Source organism: Staurois parvus, unplaced genomic scaffold (assembly GCF_062004578.1).
Source record: "Staurois parvus isolate SC_StPar_1 unplaced genomic scaffold, SC_StPar_1.0 ptg001345l, whole genome shotgun sequence".
In the NCBI taxonomy this organism is placed as follows: Eukaryota; Metazoa; Chordata; class Amphibia; order Anura; family Ranidae; genus Staurois; species Staurois parvus.
The window spans coordinates 120,958-141,666 of NW_028319141.1; the positions used below are offsets into that span (position 1 = coordinate 120,958).

The 20,709-nt window shown below is 46.4% G+C and overlaps 1 protein-coding gene across 1 annotated transcript in view; it reads right to left on the reverse strand.

Moving 5' to 3' along the window:
• Nucleotides 1-20,709, reverse strand: part of LOC149436761 (uncharacterized) — a 283,632-nt gene that overhangs the window by 56,401 nt on the left and 206,522 nt on the right. The window contains 1 exon segment of the mRNA XM_089661484.1: nucleotides 3,128-3,575. Coding sequence (XP_089517610.1) covers nucleotides 3,128-3,575 — 448 coding nt within the window.

Consider the following 20,709-nt stretch of genomic DNA (forward strand, 5'->3'; position numbering starts at 1 on the left):
ATGGCCACTAGATGGAGCCAATGATCATAAGAAATCAAATATGGCCAAAACTCCTCCCAGCTGGAGAATGCCGGTCACATCCGTTCAACATTGTTCTCCATAGACCTCCAAGTGTTTGTGAAATCTCCCACCACAAAATGTACTCAGCTAATCACAGGGCAGGACTCCATTTTTATTCTTCTCCTGCCATCAATGGCCAACCTGGTCCCACACTTCATCCATGTCTTTGGGGGCCTCTGATCTCCTTATGAACTGTTTCTTCCATGATGAAGATCAGCCATGAGGTATACAGGTGAAACTGAAAAAATGAGAATATGGTGCAAAAGTTCATTTATTTCAGTGCAGCAACTTAAAAGGTGAAACTAATATATGAGACTCATTCCATGCAAAGCAAGATAGTTCAAGCCGTGATTTGTCATCATTGTGATGATTATTGGCTTACAGCTCATGAAAACCCCAGATCCACAATCTCAGAAAATGAGAATATTCCATGCAATCAATAAAACACGGATTGTACATAGAACAATATCGGACCTCTGAAAAGTAGAAGCTGCATATGTACTCAGTACTTGGTTTGGGCCCCTTTTGCAGCAATTACTGCCTCAATGCGGCGTGGCATGGAAGCTATCAGCCTGTGGCACTGCTGAGGTGTTATGGAAGACCAGGATGCTTCAATAGCGGCCTTCAGCTCTTCTGCATTGTTCGGTCTCATGTCTCTCATCTTTCTCTTGGCAATGCCCCATAGATTCTCTATGCGGTTCAGGTCAGGCGAGTTTGCTGGCCAAACAAGCACAGTAATCCCACAGTCATTGAACCAGGTTTTGGTGCTTTTGGCAGTGTGGGCGGAGCCAAGTCCTGCTGGAAAATGAAGTCAGCCTCACCATAAAGCTTGTCTGCGGAAGGAAGCATGAAGTGCTCCAAAATCTCCTGGTAGACGGCTGCATTGACCCCGGACTTAATGAAGCACAGTGGACCAACACCAGCAGATGACATGGCTCCCCAAATCAACACAGACTGTGGAAACTTCACACTGGACTTCAAGCATCTTGCAGTGTGTGCCTCTCCATTCTTCCTCCATACTCGGGGTCCTTGGGCCTCTCCATTCTTCCTCCATACTCGGTGTACTCGGGCCTCTCCATTCTTCCTCCATACTCGGTGTCCTCGGGCCTCTCCATTCTTCCTCCATACTCGGGGTCCTCGGGCCTCTCCATTCCTCCTCCATACTCGGGGTCCTTGTGCCTCTCCATTCTTCCTCCATACTCGGGGTCCTTGGGCCTCTCCATTCCTCCTCCATACTCGGGGTCCTCGTGCCTCTCCATTCTCCCTTCATACTCGGGGTCCTCGGGCCTCTCCATTCTTCCTCCATACTCGGGGTCCTTGGGCCTCTCCATTCTTCCTCCATACTCGGGGTCCTTGGGCCTCTCCATTCTTCCTCCATACTCGGGGTCCTTGTGCCTCTCCATTCTTCCTCCATACTCGGTGTCCTCGGGCCTCTCCATTCTTCCTCCATACTCAGGGTCCTTGGGCCTCTCCATTCTTCCTCTATACTCGGGGTCCTTGGGCCTCTCCATTCTCTGGGTCCTTGTGCCTCTCCATTCTTCCTCCATACTCTGGGTCCTTGTGCCTCTCCATTCTTCCTCCATACTCGGGGTCCTTGTGCCTCTCCATTCTTCCTCCATACTCGGGGTCCTTGTGCCTCTCCATTCTTTCCCCATACTCGGGGGCCTTGTGCCTCTCCATTCTCCGGGGCCTTGGGCCTATCCATTCTTCCTCCATACTCGGGGTCCTTGGTTTCCAAATGACATGCAAAAGTTGCTCTCATCAGAAAAGAGGACTTTGGACCACTGAGCAGCAGGCCAGGTCTGTTTTTCTTTAGCCCAGGTAAGACGCTTCTGACGTTGTTTTTTGTTCAGGAGCGGCTTGACAAGAGGAATACGACATTTGAAGCCCATGTCCAGGATCTGTCTGCGTGTGGTGGCTCTTGATGCACTGACTCCAGCCTCAGTCCATTCCTTGTGAAAGTCCCCAACACTTTTGAATGGCCTTTTCCTGACAATCCTCTCCAGGCTGCGGTCATCCCTGCTGCTTGTGCACCTTTTTCTTCCACACTTTTCCCTTCCACATAACTTTCTATTAATGTGCTTTGATACACTTTGGGAACATCCAACTTCTTCTGCAATTCCCTTTTGAGGCTTTCCCTCCTTATGGAGGGTGTCAGTGATGGTGTCAGGTCAGGAGTCTTTCCCATGATTGTGATTCCTACTGAACCAGACTGAGACCATTTAAAGGCTCAGGAACCCTTTGCAGGTGTTATGGCATAATTATCTGATTAGAGTGGGACACTTTGAGCCGAGATTATTCCACCTTTTCACAATATTCTCATTTTCTGAGATTGTGGATTTGGGGTTTTCATGAGCTGTAAGCCATAATCATCACAATGATGACAAATCACGGCTTGAACTATCTTGCTTTGCGTGTAATGAGTCTATCTCATATATTAGTTTCACCTTTTAAGTTGCTGCACTGAAATAAATGAACTTTTGCACCATATTCTCATTTTTTAAGTTTCACCTGTATATGAAAAACATTTCCCACACTCAGGAGTATGGCTTCTCCCTGTGTGAGATGTCTGATGTTTGGAAAGATCAGATTTCTAAAAAAAAAAATTTCCCGCACACAAAAAAAGAATACAGCTTCTCCCCCATGTGAGATCTCTAATGTCTGTAAAGATCAGACTTTTGTGAAAAACATTTCCCATACACAGGACAGGAATATGGCTTCTCCCGTGTGACATCTCTGATGTGTGTAAAGATTGAACTTCCGTGAAAAACATTTTGCACAAACAGGACAGGAAAGTAGCTTCTTCTGCATGTGAGATCTCTGATGGTTTTAAAGACTGGACTTTTGTGAAAAAAATTTCCCGCACTCAGGACAGGAAAGTGGCTTCTCACTCGTGTGAGATCTCTGATGAATGGAAAGATTGGTCTTAGCTCAAAAACATTTCCCACACTTAGGACAGGAATATGGCTTCTGCCCGTGTGAGATCTTTGATGTCTGGAAAGATTGTACTTCTGTGAAAAACAATTCCTGCACTCAGGACAAGAATACATCATCTCTCGTGTGAGACTTCTGATGACTGCAAAGATGGGACTTCTGTTTAAAACATTTCCCGCACTCAAAACAGGAATACGGCTTCTCCCCCGTATGAGATCTCTGATGTTTATGAAGACTGGACTTACCTGAAAAACATTTCCCGCACTCAACACAGGAATATGGCTTCTCCCCCGTGTGACATCTCTGATGTGCGAAAAGATTGCACTTCTGTGAAAAACATTTCCCACACTCAGGACAGGAATATGGCTTTTCCCCTGTGTGAGATCTCTGATGTGTATAAAGATGGGACTTCTGTGAAAAACATTTCCCACACTCAGGACAGGAATATGGCTTCTCCCCCGTGTGAGATCTCTGATGCATATTAAGAGTGGACTTGCCTGAAAAACATTTTCCGCACTCAGAACAGGAATACGGCTTCTCTCCTGTGTGAGATCTCTGATGTTCAGAAAGACTGGACCTATCTAAAAAAAATTTCCCGCACTCAGGACAGGAATATGGTTTCTCCCCTGTGTGAGATCTCTGATGTGTGTGAAGATTGGACTTCTCTGAAAAACATTTCCTGCACTCAGGACAGGAATACAGCTTCTCCCCTGTGTGAGATTGCTGATGACTGGAAAGATGGGACTTCTCTGAAAAACATTTCACACACTCAGGACAGGAATGTGGCTTTTCCCCCGTGTGGGTTCTCTGATGTGTGTGAAAATTGGACTTCAATGAAAAACATTTCCAGCACACAGGACAGGAATTCGGCTTTTCCCCTGTGTGAGATCTTTTATGCACATTAAGATGGTATGTAGAACGGAACCTCTTCCCGCACTCAGTACAGGAGAAGCTCTTCCCTGTTGGAAGGCCGGCCCGGTCCCGCACAGTCTGAGGTTCCTCAGGATACGAGGAATCCGATGGTCCATCTACACTGGGTGGTGCCGGATGGACATTGGAGGGAGCCGGGTTTTCTCCTGGACTATACTGTGTGATGTCCTCATCTTCTACTTTCCAGTCTGGAGACAAAGTGAGACAATCCTCGGAGGTTTTCCTCATCTCCCGGCCATGGACTAAAATACAAAGACAAAGAGGATTACTAGACAGGAGCTGATTGGTTCCCCCAAACCAGGACTCCGCCCACATCAGGCAGCTTGGTCTCTGAGGAGCTTACAATTCCACCCTCAAGGGAACTAGGAAATGGCTCCTCTGATCTCCTACCAGGTCATTTCTTTATTCATGGACCTTAGTCAGAGAGTGAGGAAACAACCAGAACTGTCTTTTATAGGAGGGACAATGATGAGGGGATTATAGGACGAGGGTCCCCACCCCCTCTATCACTCATCGCAATCTTCCCAACACAAGAAGTACTGCACTTCCTTATTTAGTCCATGATTTAGTCATGAAGAACAGCGGGGCTGAGCCCCACCAGAGGTCAGAGAGTGAGGATGGGGGGAGAACAACCAAGATGAAGACTGGACTGATCCTGAAGACCACCATCATTGGGGTATTGACTCCTCCCTCATTATCACTTTCTGTTTAAGGGTCCAAAGTTGGAGAAAATTATCACATTATTATCACCATGTAAAAGTCTGTGCTCCAATCACATCATCCGATATAAAATGTCCAGCTGGTAGAAAATGGAGGGAACAAAAGAGAATCCATATTATGTGTATATATAGCAATGGGGGGAGGGGGGAGAGCAGAAGTCAGGAGTATGTAATGTACAACAGAGTATATAGTGCAGTGGCCAGGAGTATGTAATGTACAACATAGAGTATATAGTGCAGGGGTCAGGAGTATGTAATGTACAACATAGAGTATATAGTGCAGGGGTCAGGAGTATGTAATGTACAACATAGAGGATATAGTGCAGGGGTCAGGAGAATGTAATGTACAACATAGAGTATACAGTGCAGGGGTCAGGAGTATGTAATGTACAACATAGAGTATATAGTGCAGGGGTCAGGAGTATGTAATGTACAACATAGAGTATATAGTGCAGGGGTCAGGAGGATGTAATGTACAACATGGAGTATATAGTGCAGGGGTCAGGATGTGGTGTACTCGGAAAGAGGGATGGAGGTGGACGTGGTATACTTAGACAGAGGGGTGGCGGTGGACGTGGTATACTTGGACAGAGGGGTGGCGGTGGACGTGGTATACTTGGATAGAGGGGTGGCGGTGGACGTGGTATACTTGGACAGAGGGGTGGCTGTGGACGTTGTATACTTGGACAGAGGGGTGGCTGTGGACGTGGTATACTTGGACAGAGGGGTGGCGGTGGACGTGGTATACTTGGACAGAGGGGTGGCGGTGGACGTGGTATACTTGGACAGAGGGGTGGCGGTGGACGTGGTATACTTGGACAGAGGGGTAGCTGTGGACGTGGTACACTTGGACAGAGGGGTGGCGGTGGACGTGGTACACTTGGACAGAGGGGTGGCGGTGGACGTGGTACACTTGGACAGAGGGGTGGCGGTGGACGTGGTATACTTGGACAGAGGGGTGGCGGTGGACGTGGTATACTTGGACAGAGGAGTGGCGGTTGACGTGGTATACTTGGACAAAGGGGTGGCTGTGGACGTGGTGTACTTGAACAGAGAGCTGGCGGTGGACGTGGTATACTTGGACAGATGGGCGGCGGACGTGGTGTACTTGGAAAGAGGGGTGGCTGTGGACGTGGTGTACTTGAACAGAGAGGTGGTGGTGGACATGGTATACTTGGACAGAGGGGTGGCGGTGGACGTGGTATACTTGGACAGAGGGGTGGCGGTGGACGTGGTATACTTGGACAGAGGGGTGGCGGTGGACGTGGTATACTTGGACAGAGGGGTGGCGGTGGACGTGGTATACTTGGACACAGTTCCCCACACACGGCTAATGTGTAAGGTAAAGTCTACAGGCTGGAAAAATTGTATTCAGAGAGTAGTGGTTAATGAATCATACTCTGGTCTGGGGGTGTCAGTGGTGTACCCCAAGGTTCATTGTTATTTTTTGGTGTACCCGAGGGTTCATTGTTATTAGTGGGGTACCCCAAGGCTCAGTGTCATCAGTGGTGTACCCCAAGGTTCAGTGTCATCAGTGGTGTACCCCAAGGTTCAGTGTCATCAGTGGTGTACCCCAAGGCTCATTGTTAGTGGTGTACCCCAAGGTTCAGTGTTATTAGTGGGGTACCCCAAGGTTCAGTGTTTTTAGCCGGTTCCCACTCGGTCTATGGCCAGATGGTGGCCCGGTTAGCACCTCGTCCCTCCGGGTGGAGGCCATATGGCGTCTTTCCAGGCTTGCGCAATTTGCACGCCCGCAGAGCCGTGCAGCAGCGTGATCTGTCACCAACCACGTACCTCGGACACGGCCAATGACAGATCTGTGTACCGGCCCCATTGTCAGTACCATGTGACCTGCTGTGACCAATCACTGTAGGTCACATGACAATTGTATACAATGGATGGCTTCATTTTCTTCCCAAAAAAAGAACACACATTTTTAAATAAAGATATGTTTTTCTTTGTTTCCGTTATAAAAGTTTGCAAATAAATAATTGTTCTTCATAAATTTAGGCCGAGATGTATTCTGCTACATGTCTTTGGTGAAAATAACCCAAATTAGGATTTATGATTTAGTCTGTAGGGAAGTTATACAGTTCACAAACTATGGGATATATCTGAAAATTGATCAATCCAGAAATACTGACAGCCAATCTAATTTCTTGAGGTCCAACAATGTCAGAACAGTACAGATATCCCCCAAATGTCAGGACAGTACAGATATCCCCCAAAAGTCAGGACGGTACAGATATCCCCCAAATGTCAGGACGGTACAGATATCCCCCAAATGTCAGGACGGTACAGATATCCCCCAAATGTCAGGACGGTACAGATATCCCCCAAATGTCAGGACGGTACAGATATCCCCCAAATGTCAGGACGGTACAGATATCCCCCAAATGTCAGGACGGTACAGATATCCCCCAAATGTCAGGAAGGTACAGATATCCCCCAAATGTCAGGACAGGACAGATATCCCCCAAATGTCAGGACGGTACAGATATCCCCCAAATGTCAGGACGGTACAGATATCCCCCAAATGTCAGAACGGTACAGATATCCCCCAAATGTCAGGACGGTACAGATATCCCCCAAATGTCAGGACGGTAAAGATATCCCCCAAATGCCAGGACGGTACAGATATCCCCCCAAATGTCAGGACGGTACAGATATCCCCCCAAATGTCAGGACGGTACAGATATCCCCCCAAATGTCAGGACGGTACAGATATCCCCCCAAATGTCAGGACGGTACAGATATCCCCCCAAATGTCAGGACGGTACAGATATCCCCCAAATGTCAGGACGGTACAGATATCCCCCAAATGTCAGGACGGTACAGATATCCCCCAAATGTCAGGACGGTACAGATATCCCCCCAAATGTCAGGACGGTACAGATATCCCCCAAATGTCAGGACGGTACAGATATCCCCCCAAATGTCAGGACGGTACAGATATCCCCCAAATGTCAGGACGGTACAGATATCCCCCAAATGTCAGGACGGTACAGATATCCCCCCAAATGTCAGGACGGTACAGATATCCCCCCAAATGTCAGGACGGTACAGATATCCCCCCAAATGTCAGGACGGTACAGATATCCCCCCAAATGTCAGGACGGTACAGATATCCCCCAAATGTCAGGACGGTACAGATATCCCCCAAATGTCAGGACGGTACAGATATCCCCCAAATGTCAGGACGGTACAGATATCCCCCAAATGTAAGAACAGTACAGATACCCCTAAATTTTAGTTTTGGTACAGTATTGTATTGTCATTCAAAGTGTGAGAGCGCTGAAACCTTAAAAATTGGCCTGGACAGGAAGGGGGTAGAAGTGCCCGATATGGAAGGGGTTAGTGGGGTACCCCAAGGTTCAGTGTTATTAGTGGGGGACACCAAGGTTCAGTGTTGGGACCCCAACTTATTAATATATTTATAAACAATATCAGGTCTGATATTAAAAATCCCAAAGGGGGATATGATCTCCATGTATAATACATAAGGGGGGATATGATCTCCATGTATAATACATAAGGGGGATATGATCTCCATGTATAATACATAAGGGGGATATGATCTCCATGTATAATACATAAGGGGGGGATATGATCTCCATGTATAATACATAAGGGGGGATATGATCTCCATGTATAATACATAAGGGGGGATATGATCTCCATGTATAATACATAAGGGGGGATATGATCTCCATGTATAATACATAAGGGGGGGATATGATCTCCATGTATAATACATAAGGGGAGATATGATCTCCATGTATAATACATAAGGGGGGATATGATCTCCCTGTATAATACATAAGGGGGATATGATCTCCATGTATAATACATAAGGGGGATATGATCACCATGTATAATACATAAGGGGGGGATATGATCTCCATGTATAATACATAAGGGGGGATATGATCTCCATGTATAATACATAAGGGGGGGATATGATCTCCATGTATAATACATAAGGGGGGATATTATCTCCATGTATAATACAAAAGGGGGATATGATCTCCATGTATAATACATAAGGGGGGGATATGATCTCCATGTATAATACATAAGGGGGGATATGATCTCCATGTATAATACATAAGGAGGGATATGATCACCATGTATAATACATAAGGGGGGGATATGATCTCCATGTATAATACATAAGGGGGATATGATCTCCATGTATAATACATAAGGGGGATATGATCTCCATGTATAATACATAAGGGGGGATATGATCTCCATGTATAATACATAAGGGGGGATATGATCTCCATGTATAATACATAAGGGGGGATATGATCTCCATGTATAATACATAAGGGGGGATATGATCACCATGTATAATACATAAGGGGGATATGATCTCCATGTATAATACATAAGGGGGATATGATCTCCATGTATAATACATAAGGGGGGATATGATCTCCATGTATAATACATAAGGGGGGGGATATGATCTCCATGTATAATACATAAGGACGGATATGATCTCCATGTATAATACATAAGGGGGGATATGATCACCTTGTATAATACATAAGGGGGGTATGATCTCCATGTATAATACATAAGGGGGGATATGATCTCCATGTATAATACATAAGGGGGGATATGATCTCCATGTATAATACATAAGGGGGATATGATCTCCATGTATAATACATAAGGGGGGATATGATCTCCATGTATAATACATAAGGTGGGATATGATCTCCATGTATAATACATAAGGGGGGATATGATCTCCATGTATAATACATAAGGGGGGATATGATCTCCATGTATAATACATAAGGCGGGATATGATCTCCATGTATAATACATAAGGGGGGATATGATCTCCATGTATAATACATAAGGGGGAGTATGATCACCATGTATAATACATAAGGGGGGATATGATCACCATGTATAATACATAAGGGGGGATATGATCTCCATGTATAATACATAAGGGGGATATGATCTCCTTGTATAATACATAAGGGGGATATGATCTCCATGTATAATACATAAGGGGGGATATGATCTCCATGTATAATACATAAGGGGGATATGATCTCCATGTATAATACATAAGGGGGATATGATCACCATGTATAATACATAAGGGGGGGATATGATCTCCATGTATAATACATAAGGGGGGATATGATCTCCATGTATAATACATAAGGAGGATATTATCTCCATGTATAATACATAAGGGGGATATGATCTCCATGTATAATACATAAGGGGGGGATATGATCTCCATGTATAATACATAAGGGGGGATATGATCTCCATGTATAATACATAAGGGGGGATATGATCTCCATGTATAATACATAAGGGGGGATATGATCTCCATGTATAATACATAAGGAGGATATGATCTCCATGTATAATACATAAGGGGGGATATGATCTCCATGTATAATACATAAGGGGGGATATGATCTCCATGTATAATACATAAGGGGGGATATGATCTCCATGTATAATACATAAGGAGGATATTATCTCCATGTATAATACATAAGGGGGATATGATCTCCATGTATAATACATAAGGGGGGGATATGATCTCCATGTATAATACATAAGGGGGGATATGATCTCCATGTATAATACATAAGGGGGGATATGATCTCCATGTATAATACATAAGGGGGGATATGATCTCCATGTATAATACATAAGGGGGGATATGATCTCCATGTATAATACATAAGGAGGATATGATCTCCATGTATAATACATAAGGGGGGGATATGATCTCCATGTATAATACATAAGGGGGGGTATGATCTCCATGTATATTACATAAGGGGGATATGATCTCCATGTATAATACATAAGGGGGGATATGATCTTCATGTATAATACATAAGGGGGGGTATGATCTCCATGTATAATACATAAGGGGGATATGATCTCCATGTATAATACATAAGGGGGGATATGATCTCCATGTATAATACATAAGGGGAGGTTTCTTTAATAAAGTCCTGGATTCTTTCTTGGATACACAGAATATAACTGGATATAACATTTATAGGGAAAGTTGATCCAGGGAATATCCGATTGCCTCTCGGGGGGATCAGGAAGGAATTTTTTACCCTGCAGGAGCAGATTGGATTGTGCTTTGCTGGGTTTTTGCCTTCTGGTGGATGAGCTGTGGGTGTAGAATTATAGCTTTTATTTTTAATGGTTCAACTAGATGGAACATCTATGGTGAAAATGAACATTTTGCTGCCAGCTGAACGGCAGAACCTCCATAAATCCAGTCTAGATACATAAATTGTGTCTGCAGCACAGAGAAGGAAGATTATCCGAGAGAAATCCAGGAATACAGGACGGGGAACACAGCTCAGGAAAGTGACCAGGGGATTACAGGCTGATATCACCCAGTCCCCGCCCTACTCTGGACCAATCAGTGAGCAGTATGGGTGGAGGAATGGATTTAGTGTTCATGACCCACCTGTGCTGATCTCTGTAGGAGTGTCCTCCTCTATAAATGTCCCCGTTATTCCATCCTCCTCCATAGACTGCTGATCATCCCTCACATACGCCTCTTCTTCTTCTGCTTTCACCTCAAATTCTATATCGATTGGATCTCCACTCTAAATCAAGGAAATGAGAGAAAATATCATCTGTAAAATGTAAGATTTATGATTGTGACATCACACACAAAATCCACACATCGTCTCCCTTCACAGAAGCAGATCACATGTGATATGTGGGTACATTTCCCCTAAATACCGCATGCCATCCTGAAACTGTCCATTTCCTATCCCGTGTTGCGGTATTGACCACAAACACTGAACACGCTCAGTAAATACCGCATGAACAGGCGTTACATTCACAGAAGGAAATAAAGAATGAAATGCATGCGGTCATTAATTAGTGGTGGAGACATGCGGCATTCAGGAAATGTGTACTGCTTGGTAAAGAGTGGGCGGCCACTGGCATCCTTAACAACCAGTAAACAACATGGTTGCTAGGGAGCGAGCGGCCACCATGTCCTAACCAACCGATAAATATAAAAAAACGAATTACCGGCAATGAAATATGAAGAAAATAGCATAGGATTCCCCCTTTAGGGGGGTCTAGTATGGATTTTGAGGGGGACCCCTTGCCAAAATGAAAGAAATGCATACCAGACTCCTATCTGAGCATGCAGCCCAGCAGGTCAGGAATGGGGGTGATGAGCAAGTGACCCCCCCATCCTGAAACATACCAGGCCACATGCCCATAACATGGAGTGGATGTTCTGGGGCAGGGGGGGGCTTTGCTCCCTCATAGCACCTTGTCCATGTTGATGGGTACAAGGGACTGTTCCCCACAACCCAGGCTAGATGCTGTGGGGGTTTGCGGGCAGAGGACTTACAAAATGTAACAAGGGGGCCCTCAGATCCCTCACCCCATGTGAATGAGTATGGGGTACATGGTACCCCTAATTATTCACCCCAAAAAAGTATTCTGTTAAATAGACAGCAGGCAGTTTTTGACAAGTCCTTTATTAAAAAAGGAAAACTAAAGCAAAATGTCCCCCCGGTGTAGATCCATCATCAATCACGATGCTCGCTGTCACCGCTGACTCGGAAAGAAAAGCTCCGCTCCCAATGAAGACTCCCCTCTGTCTGACAGCTCTGCTGCCTCCTGCCACTAAATATACTAAGGGACGGTGCTACTCGGTGATGTCACTGACCGGGGCATGTTGTATTGGTGACATCACTGACCGGGGCATGTTGTATTGGTGACGTCACTGACCGGGGCATGTTGTATTGGTGACGTCACTGACCGGGGCATGTTGTATTGGTGACGTCACTGACCGGGGCATGTTGTATTGGTGACGTCACTGACCGGGGCATGTTGTATTGGTGACGTCACTGACCGGGGCATGTTGTATTGGTGATGTCACTGACCGGGGCATGTTGTATTGGTGACGTCACTGACCGGGGCATGTTGTATTGGTGACGTCACTGACCGGGGCATGTTGTATTGGTGATGTCACTGACCGGGGCATGTTGTATTGGTGACATCACTGACCGGGGCATGTTGTATTGGTGACGTCACTGACCGGGGCATGTTGTATTGGTGACATCACTGACCGGGGCATGTTGTATTGGTGACGTCACTGACCGGGGCATGTTGTATTGGTGACGTCACTGACCGGGGCATGTTGTATTGGTGATGTCACTGACCGCGGCATGTTGTATTGGTGATGTCACTGACCGCGGCATGTTGTATTGGTGACATCACTGACCGGGGCATGTTGTATTGGTGATGTCACAAGAGGGCAAGGCCCCCCAGTGATGTCACAGGGTGGTAGCGCTCCTTAGTTTTTTCGGAAGTGGGAGGCGGCGGAGCTGTCAGACGTCAGGAGTGGAGCTTTGTTTTTTTCAGCAATGACAGCGAGTATTGTGATTGGATCATCGATGGATCTACATCAGGGGGATATTTCTCTTTATTTTTGTTAAACATTTCTTCCAGTGTTTTTTTACACTACTTTTTTTGGTGAATGAATAGGGGTGCTATGTACTCTATACTAATTTACATTGTGGGGGGGGGGGGGCTGGCATCTGGGGGCCTCCATGTTAAAGGTGGCATCCAGATTCCGCCACACACAGCCTAGGGTTGTGAAGAAGGGACCATTGTCCCCATCAACATTGGGACAAGGTGCTTTTGGGAGGATAGAGCGCCCCTGACCTGTAGCACCCACCCCATGTTGAGGATATGTGGCCTGGTATGGTTCAGGAGGAAGGTGGGCACTCACTAAGTATTGATTTTGGAGGGGAACCCACGCCTTTAATTTTATTATTTTGGCATCGGGGTTCCCCTCAACATCCATACCAGACCTGTCACAGCTGTCAGCGGGGAACTTGGTTGCCGTCCGCTTCTTGTTTACTGGTTGTTGGGGACACTGGCGGCTGCCCTCTCCTTAACAACAACCTATTTACAAGTGTTGCTATGGACACCAGTGGTAAATTACCCGCAGGATTCACTACTAAAAAACAGAATGCAGCATCTTACTACATACTGGGATACGGGAAGATACCGCTTTGTGATTGGAGCCCATAGTCTCTACAAGTCCATGTTCTAGATGCTCCATCCCACCAACCTTGTAATAGTGAGGGATGGTGTGACCTTCCTGTGTGGAATCCCGGGAATACAGAGGACGGGGACATCTCTCTGGTGGGTTCCCATGACTGGATCCATCTGTAGGAAACACACACACTGACTGAATCCATTGTTTCTATGTGTTTATCAGATGATGGGGGATCTAGGTGGATCCTCCGTACTGCTCTCTCCTTTACAATAAAGTCTCCTCTTACCCGGTGATGTGAGGGGCGGCTGATTGTCCATCATGACGTCCTTGTAGAGATCCTTGTGTCCTTCTAAATACTCCCACTCCTCCATGGAGAAATAGACAGTGACACCCTGACACCTTATAGGAACCTGACACACACAATGATACAGTCACCATCCAGACACATCCCTTGTCTGTTACTGGAGAATGTCCCAGAATTCCCGGCACCGCTCACCTCTCCTGTCAGCAGCTCCATCATCTTCTTGGTGACTTCTAGAATCTTCTGCATGTTGTGTCTCTCAGGGTTTAGGGAGTCACATGGAGGCACTGTGATGGTCATATGATCACCTGACTTCAGAAGAGGAAATCTCTGAGGAACCAATAGGAATATCATGTTAGAATCCCAGAATCCTCCTCACCTCTCCGGTCAGGTCTGTGTTTTATTAATAGAGATGAGAGCGATGTCATGTGACCTCCCAGAATCCTCCTCACCTCTCTGGTCAGGTCTGTGTTTTATTAATAGAGATGAGAGTGATGTCATGTGACCTCCCAGAATCCTCCTCACCTCTCCGGTCAGGTCTGTGTTTTATTAATAGAGATGAGAGTGATGTCATGTGACCTCCCAGAATCCTCCTCACCTCTCCGGTCAGGTCTGTGTTTTATTAATAGATGAGAGTGATGTCATGTGACCTCCCAGAATCCTCCTCACCTCTCCGGTCAGCAGGTAGATGATCTCCAGGGTGAGGTTTAGTATCTTCTCAGTCATGTGACTCTGGTCCTCCTCCATCCTCATTGGTGCCATCATGTGATCTATACAGGTCTCCTTGTAGACGGATAACTTTGGGAAATGAAAGTAAGAATGATTTGGATGGTATTGGTCACACAATAATAGGATGTGGATGTGAGGGGGGAATAGGAGGGTTGCTGGACATTGAAGAACTACTCCCCCCATGGGAAGACATTTTGTTTGGACAGTTTAGTGTTTACTACAATTTTGAGGTCCGGGGCCCCTTTTCTCTGTTGGGTTTGTTTGGTCTCTGAACTGGTTTTGATGAGTATTAGATCTGCAGACAAGGAATGATAAATCTGATCCTTCCTATGACTAGTTTGCTCTGAGGCAGTGCTGTGAGGTCAATGTCGGCTCATCATGCAGGGATGGTCACTTTACATCACCCGACGCCCGGGACATGTAGTTCTGGGGGCCGGGCAAGTATTGTGTTTAATCTTTATCCCTGCTGAGGGCAAGCCGCAGGGCTCTCCTTTCAGGTGCCAGCCTCTGCCACCCCGTGTGTGTGAACCTCTCCTGTACCTACTATGCTTCCCCGGCTCTGCTTGCCCATCTGTGGGCCCGGGTCAGCGGGTGTTGGAGGGTAGAGGGGACAGAGAAGAGCAGACATGTTCACTCCCTTCTTGTCCTGACCCAGAAGTGACATTATGACAGATTTCCCGACCATGAAGGCCGGCAAAGAATGTAATGCGGTGCGATGTGCACTACATTACATCCAATGGAGTACAGGGGAGACATTGGGGGTCTTTTAGACCCTGGATGTCTCAATAAAGTGAAGCCCCCCCCAGCCCCACATATTTACACGCCCAAACGTAAGAGCACACGCTGGAGCGCCTACACGTGATAACATTGATTGTGATACACGTTACATATCGCCGGTCACACCAGAATGAGAGGATAATTCTAGGAGCAGACCTCCTCCGTACTCTATACTGATGACCTAGAAGGGGCTATAAATGTGTCCCCTATAGATAATACCGGGACTAAAGGTTGTCACCATTTCAGCACACACAACTTAAGGTTTGACATGTTGGATATCTATTTACTCGCTGCAACCTCGGCTTTTATATTTTTACACATAAATGGGTCATTTATTGCTTTTTGTGCCCTGAAATCAGCTTAAGTGTATTTTTTAATGAAATTTGGCATTTCCTAGACTTTGTGATAAAATTTTGTGATATAAAAAATTAGAACTGCCGCTATTTTATTCTCTAAAGTCTCTACTTGCAGAAAATCTATATTTTGGGGGTTTTGGGTCATCTTCAGGATAAAATGATTTTTTAAATGTGCAAAAAATGAAAAAAACGGCTCTGGGGGTGAAAGGGAGGAAGGATAAGCAGGACACTCCCCTTTCCTGAGGAGCAGCCAATCGGTTCTCATTACACTGCAAGGAGTCTCCCCTCCCTGCTAGTCCCCGGGTGCGGTGCTGGAGACAGGCGGGGGAGGGGAGGAGGAGATAAACAGCGCAATGTTACACATATTACACATTTAAGTTGCTATAAAGCCCCTTTCATTTTTTTAAAGCCACAAACATTCCTAAAAGAGCCTCAGATTTATATACATTTGTTGTAAATAGAAAATAGCATCTTATTACCTCCTCTGCTGCCTCTTCCACCAACGTCTCTGATATACTTCTTCCCGCCTCACCTCTCATCTGGAACTTCCTGTCTGTGCCTGACATCACTTCCTGTCTATACCTGACATCACTTCCTGTCTGTCCCTGACATCACTTCCTGTCTATCCCTGACATCACTTCCTGTCTGCATTCCATAAAGACTTCCTGTGTGAGTATAGGTGAAATCCCCACCTTGTGGAGATCAGAGGAACTGCAGCCCCGAGATCCATCCCATAATCCCCCTTCCTGTATAATATGTACCTTACAGGGATACTACGGGAGATGAAACATTACTGAATAAAGGAAGAAGAAATAAATGTAACTCTTATGTAACCAACTGTTCAACAAACATCTCTTATTACATATAGAAAAGTCTTACAAACACAGAACACAAAATACAAATGTATAGCTAATGAGAGCGATCCCGCCAAACCTGATCCTTCTGGGGGGGACAATGCAAAAATATATATCAATCCACTCATAATGACATCATCTTCTGCCTATTAGCACCCATTTCCCTCTCTATGTCTCAGCAGATCTCCTGCAGCCTATTACCACCCATTTCCCTTTCTATGTCTCAGTGGATCTCCCGCAGCCTATTAGCACCCATTTCCCTTTCTATGTCTCAGCGGATCTCCCGCAGTCTATTAGCACCCATTTCCCTTTCTATGTCTCAGCGGATCTCCCGCAGCCTATTAGCACCCATTTCCCTCTCTATGTCTCAGCGGATCTCCCGCAGCCTATTAGCTCCCATTTCCCTCTCTATGTCTCAGCGGATCTCCCGCAGCCTATTAGCTCCCATTTCCCTCTCTATGTCTCAGCAGATCTCCAGCAGCCTATTAGCGCCCATTTCCCTTTCTATGTCTCAGCAGATCCCCTGCAGCCTATTAGCGCCCATTTCCCTTTCTATGTCTCAGCAGATCCCCTGCAGCCTATTATCACCCATTTCCCTCTCTACATCTCAGCGGATCTCCTGCAGCCTATTAGCTCCCATTTCCCTCTCTACGTCTCAGCGGATCTCCTGCAGCCTATTAGCTCCCATTTCCCTCTCTATGTCTCAGTGGATCTCCTGCAGCCTATTAGCACCCATTTCCCTCTCTACGTCTCAGCAGATCTCCTGCAGCCTATTAGCACCGATTTCCCTCTCTACGTCTCAGCAGATCTCCTGCAGCCTATTAGCTCCCATTTCCCTCTCTACGTCTCAGCAGATCTCCTGCAGCCTATTAGCACCCATTTCCCTCTCTATGTCTCAGCAGATCTCCTGCAGCCTATTAGCACCCATTTCCCTCTCTATGTCACACATTACAACAAGCAGTCACAAAGGTAAATGTAAAATAAAAGCAGAGAGGGAGAGAAGGCTGATAAAGCAGCTCATCGATGAGAGGTACATAAGAACATACAATGTCAATACAAAACAGTGACATGGCCATCAATCACAAACGATCGGAGCAGACAGATCGGTGTCATAGGTGTCCCGTGGGTCCTGAACTGCCTCCAGCGCAGGGACAGTAGCAGGGTGTAAAGCAGGTAGGTACTCCAACTTTCTCATTTCTGCTCTGACCTTCATCAGTGCCGGTAACATGGGGGACATAGAAGACAGCCAATGCATGGGAATGGTTCTCCTGGCTGCCCTCAGAATGGAGGTGGAAAGTTTCCTCGCACATTTAGAGAGACCCGAAAAGGTAGACCCAACAGAAAGTAAATGGGCTCAAAAGGGACAGGAGCCCACAGAAGTACCCACAATGGGGTAAGGACCTCCTCCAAAAGGGCGCAATGGACCGGCAATCCCATAAAATGTGGAAAAGAGTGTCAGTTTCCGTCCCACAACACCAGCAAACAGAAGAAACATTCAGGTTACTATCATGGAGAACCTCAGGGGTCCGATACCAAAACATGGGGGTCTTAGAAGGATTTTCTGTATACATTACACACATAGAAGATTTAGAAGAGGCCTCCCAAATCCTACTCCATTGATCCAACCCAATATCACATTGAAGGAAACGGGACCATTTACACATATAAAGGGGAGAACCAATAGAAAAAGGGCGACATCTACAAGCAATGTATACGTAGCGGAAATGATGTCCCGGTGGTGTGGGCCTTGGATGCAGATATGATCTAAAGGGGTAGGTTGTTCAAGAGTCAGAGAAGAGGCTTTGGAGGCAAAAATGTGTTGTATCTGTAGATAAAATACTGATGGGGTGGAATGCGAGCAGCTTTTTGAATGTCGGAAGGATTTAAGGTTGTGAATTACGGGATTGACCAAATGTCACAATTGGAATAGATTAACCTCAGCCCAAGGAGGGACTCGACCAATGGCCAGACTATCTGGGAGACTTGGATTAAAAATGATGTTGGTCAAGGGGGAACACTTAGAGCCTAGGATGAATCTAACCCTACACCTCCTCCATATAGACAACATAAACTGCATGGGTCCTAATATGAGAGGAGAGGTAGTGCGGGCTGTGACAAAATAAGTCCCCCTCATTCCCTCTTTACACCAAGTCATGGCCAGACATGCACGCCTCGGTTAGCTGGTCGCTGTGGGCGTGTGCATGTGGGTGGGATCTGTGACAGCCTCTGATGACTCCTCTGTCATCCAATAAAGCTGATGGACCTCTGATGTCTCCCTTGTCCTCTGATGAAGCTGATGGACCTCTGATGTCTCCCTTGTCCTCTGATGAAGTTGATGGACCTCTGATGTCTCCCCTGTCCTCCAATAAAGCTGATGGAACTCCAATGTCTCCCTTGTCCTACGATGAAGCTGATGGACCTCTGATATCTCCCCAGTCCTCTGATGAAGTTGATGGACCTCTGATGACTCCCCTGTCCTCCAATAAAGCTGATGGAACTCTGATGTCTCCTTTGTCCTACGATGAAGCTGATGGACCTCTGATGTCTGTCTATCCTCTGATGAAGCTGATAGACCTTTGATTTCTCCTCTGTCCTCTGATGAAGCTAATGGACCTCTGATGTCTCCCCTGTTCTACAATGAAGCTGATGGACATTTTGATGTCTCCCCTATTCTCAGATGAAGCTGATAGACCTCTAATGTCTCTCCTGTCATCTGATGAAGCTGATGGACCTCTGATATCCACCAATGTTCACTGAAGGAAGGGGGATCCAGGAGCGAACATTCGCTAAAGGAAGGGGAGATCCAGGAGCGAACATTCACTAAAGGAAGGGGAGATCCAGGAGAGAATGCTCACTCCAGGAGGGAGAAATCCAGGAGTGAACGTTCACCATGGGAAGTGAAAATCCAGGAGTAAATGTTCAATGAAAGAAGGGGGGATCCAGGAGAGAATGTTCACTAATCTCCCACCCCCTCTAACTGGCATCACCCCCTGTGCCGATCCTAGGTGTGCCTGGAGGAGAGCAGAAGGATGACTCTCTGTGGTGTCAGACTTCTCCCTTCTAACCCCCGACACCACAAGCCCAATAGGCAAACACTGAACCCAACTGATGCTTCATAGCTACTTTCCAAGGTAGAGCTATTCCCTCCCACACCATGCAATACAGTGGCCTGAATACGCATGCGTGTGCCCGTATGGCACCAGTAACTTCAGTCTCTTGGTAACAGGATGAATGTTGGGGTCTTCAGCGAGACACTTTCATTGGTGCACTTACACTCCTATGGTAAAGTATCATTGTAATCCCGTGGCAGGATTTGTATAGCAAAGCAAACACTGTGTCTGTATAGCAGGACCATCTACACAACCCAGTGCCTGGTGAGTATGGGAGAAGTGTCATGTCTCTGTGTGCCGTGTTCCTGTCATCTGCCAGGGGGCAAAATCCCTCTCACCAGATCCTGGGACTAAGGCCCAAACCATGGTCCTGGAAATGACCGGCTCCTGTGGTCACCTCACGATGAGCCCTTCACACTGTCGGTGTAGGCACTGTACTGTAGGCCACATCTCTCAGGTTGGATGTTCCCTGACTGATGCAGATACCTAAACATGGAGTGAACTGACCCTGAGCACTTCTCTGCCAGGTCCAGACTGTCTCCTGCCACATGCAGACTGCCTCCCCTCAGGAAAAACAAGATGGAGTCCTTCACTCTCCTCACTAAGCATGCTGGTCTCTGTAGTTCCATCCCTCATACCAGCTTATCAGGCCATTTCTGTTCAGGACTGCATATTCCACAATGCTTTGCAGCTGCACCTCCTGCTGAGAAAGTCCCTGTCATTGGCTCCTTTAATGCCTCTTCTGATTGGCTCTCTCTGTATTACAGTCTGAGAGGAGAAGGGAGGGGCTGAAATCCCTGACTGCCTTGTGTGTATCCAGTGCAAGTGTCAGATTTCACAGGAGATGCCAGTCAGCAGGTTACAGCAGTCACAGATAGGAGTCA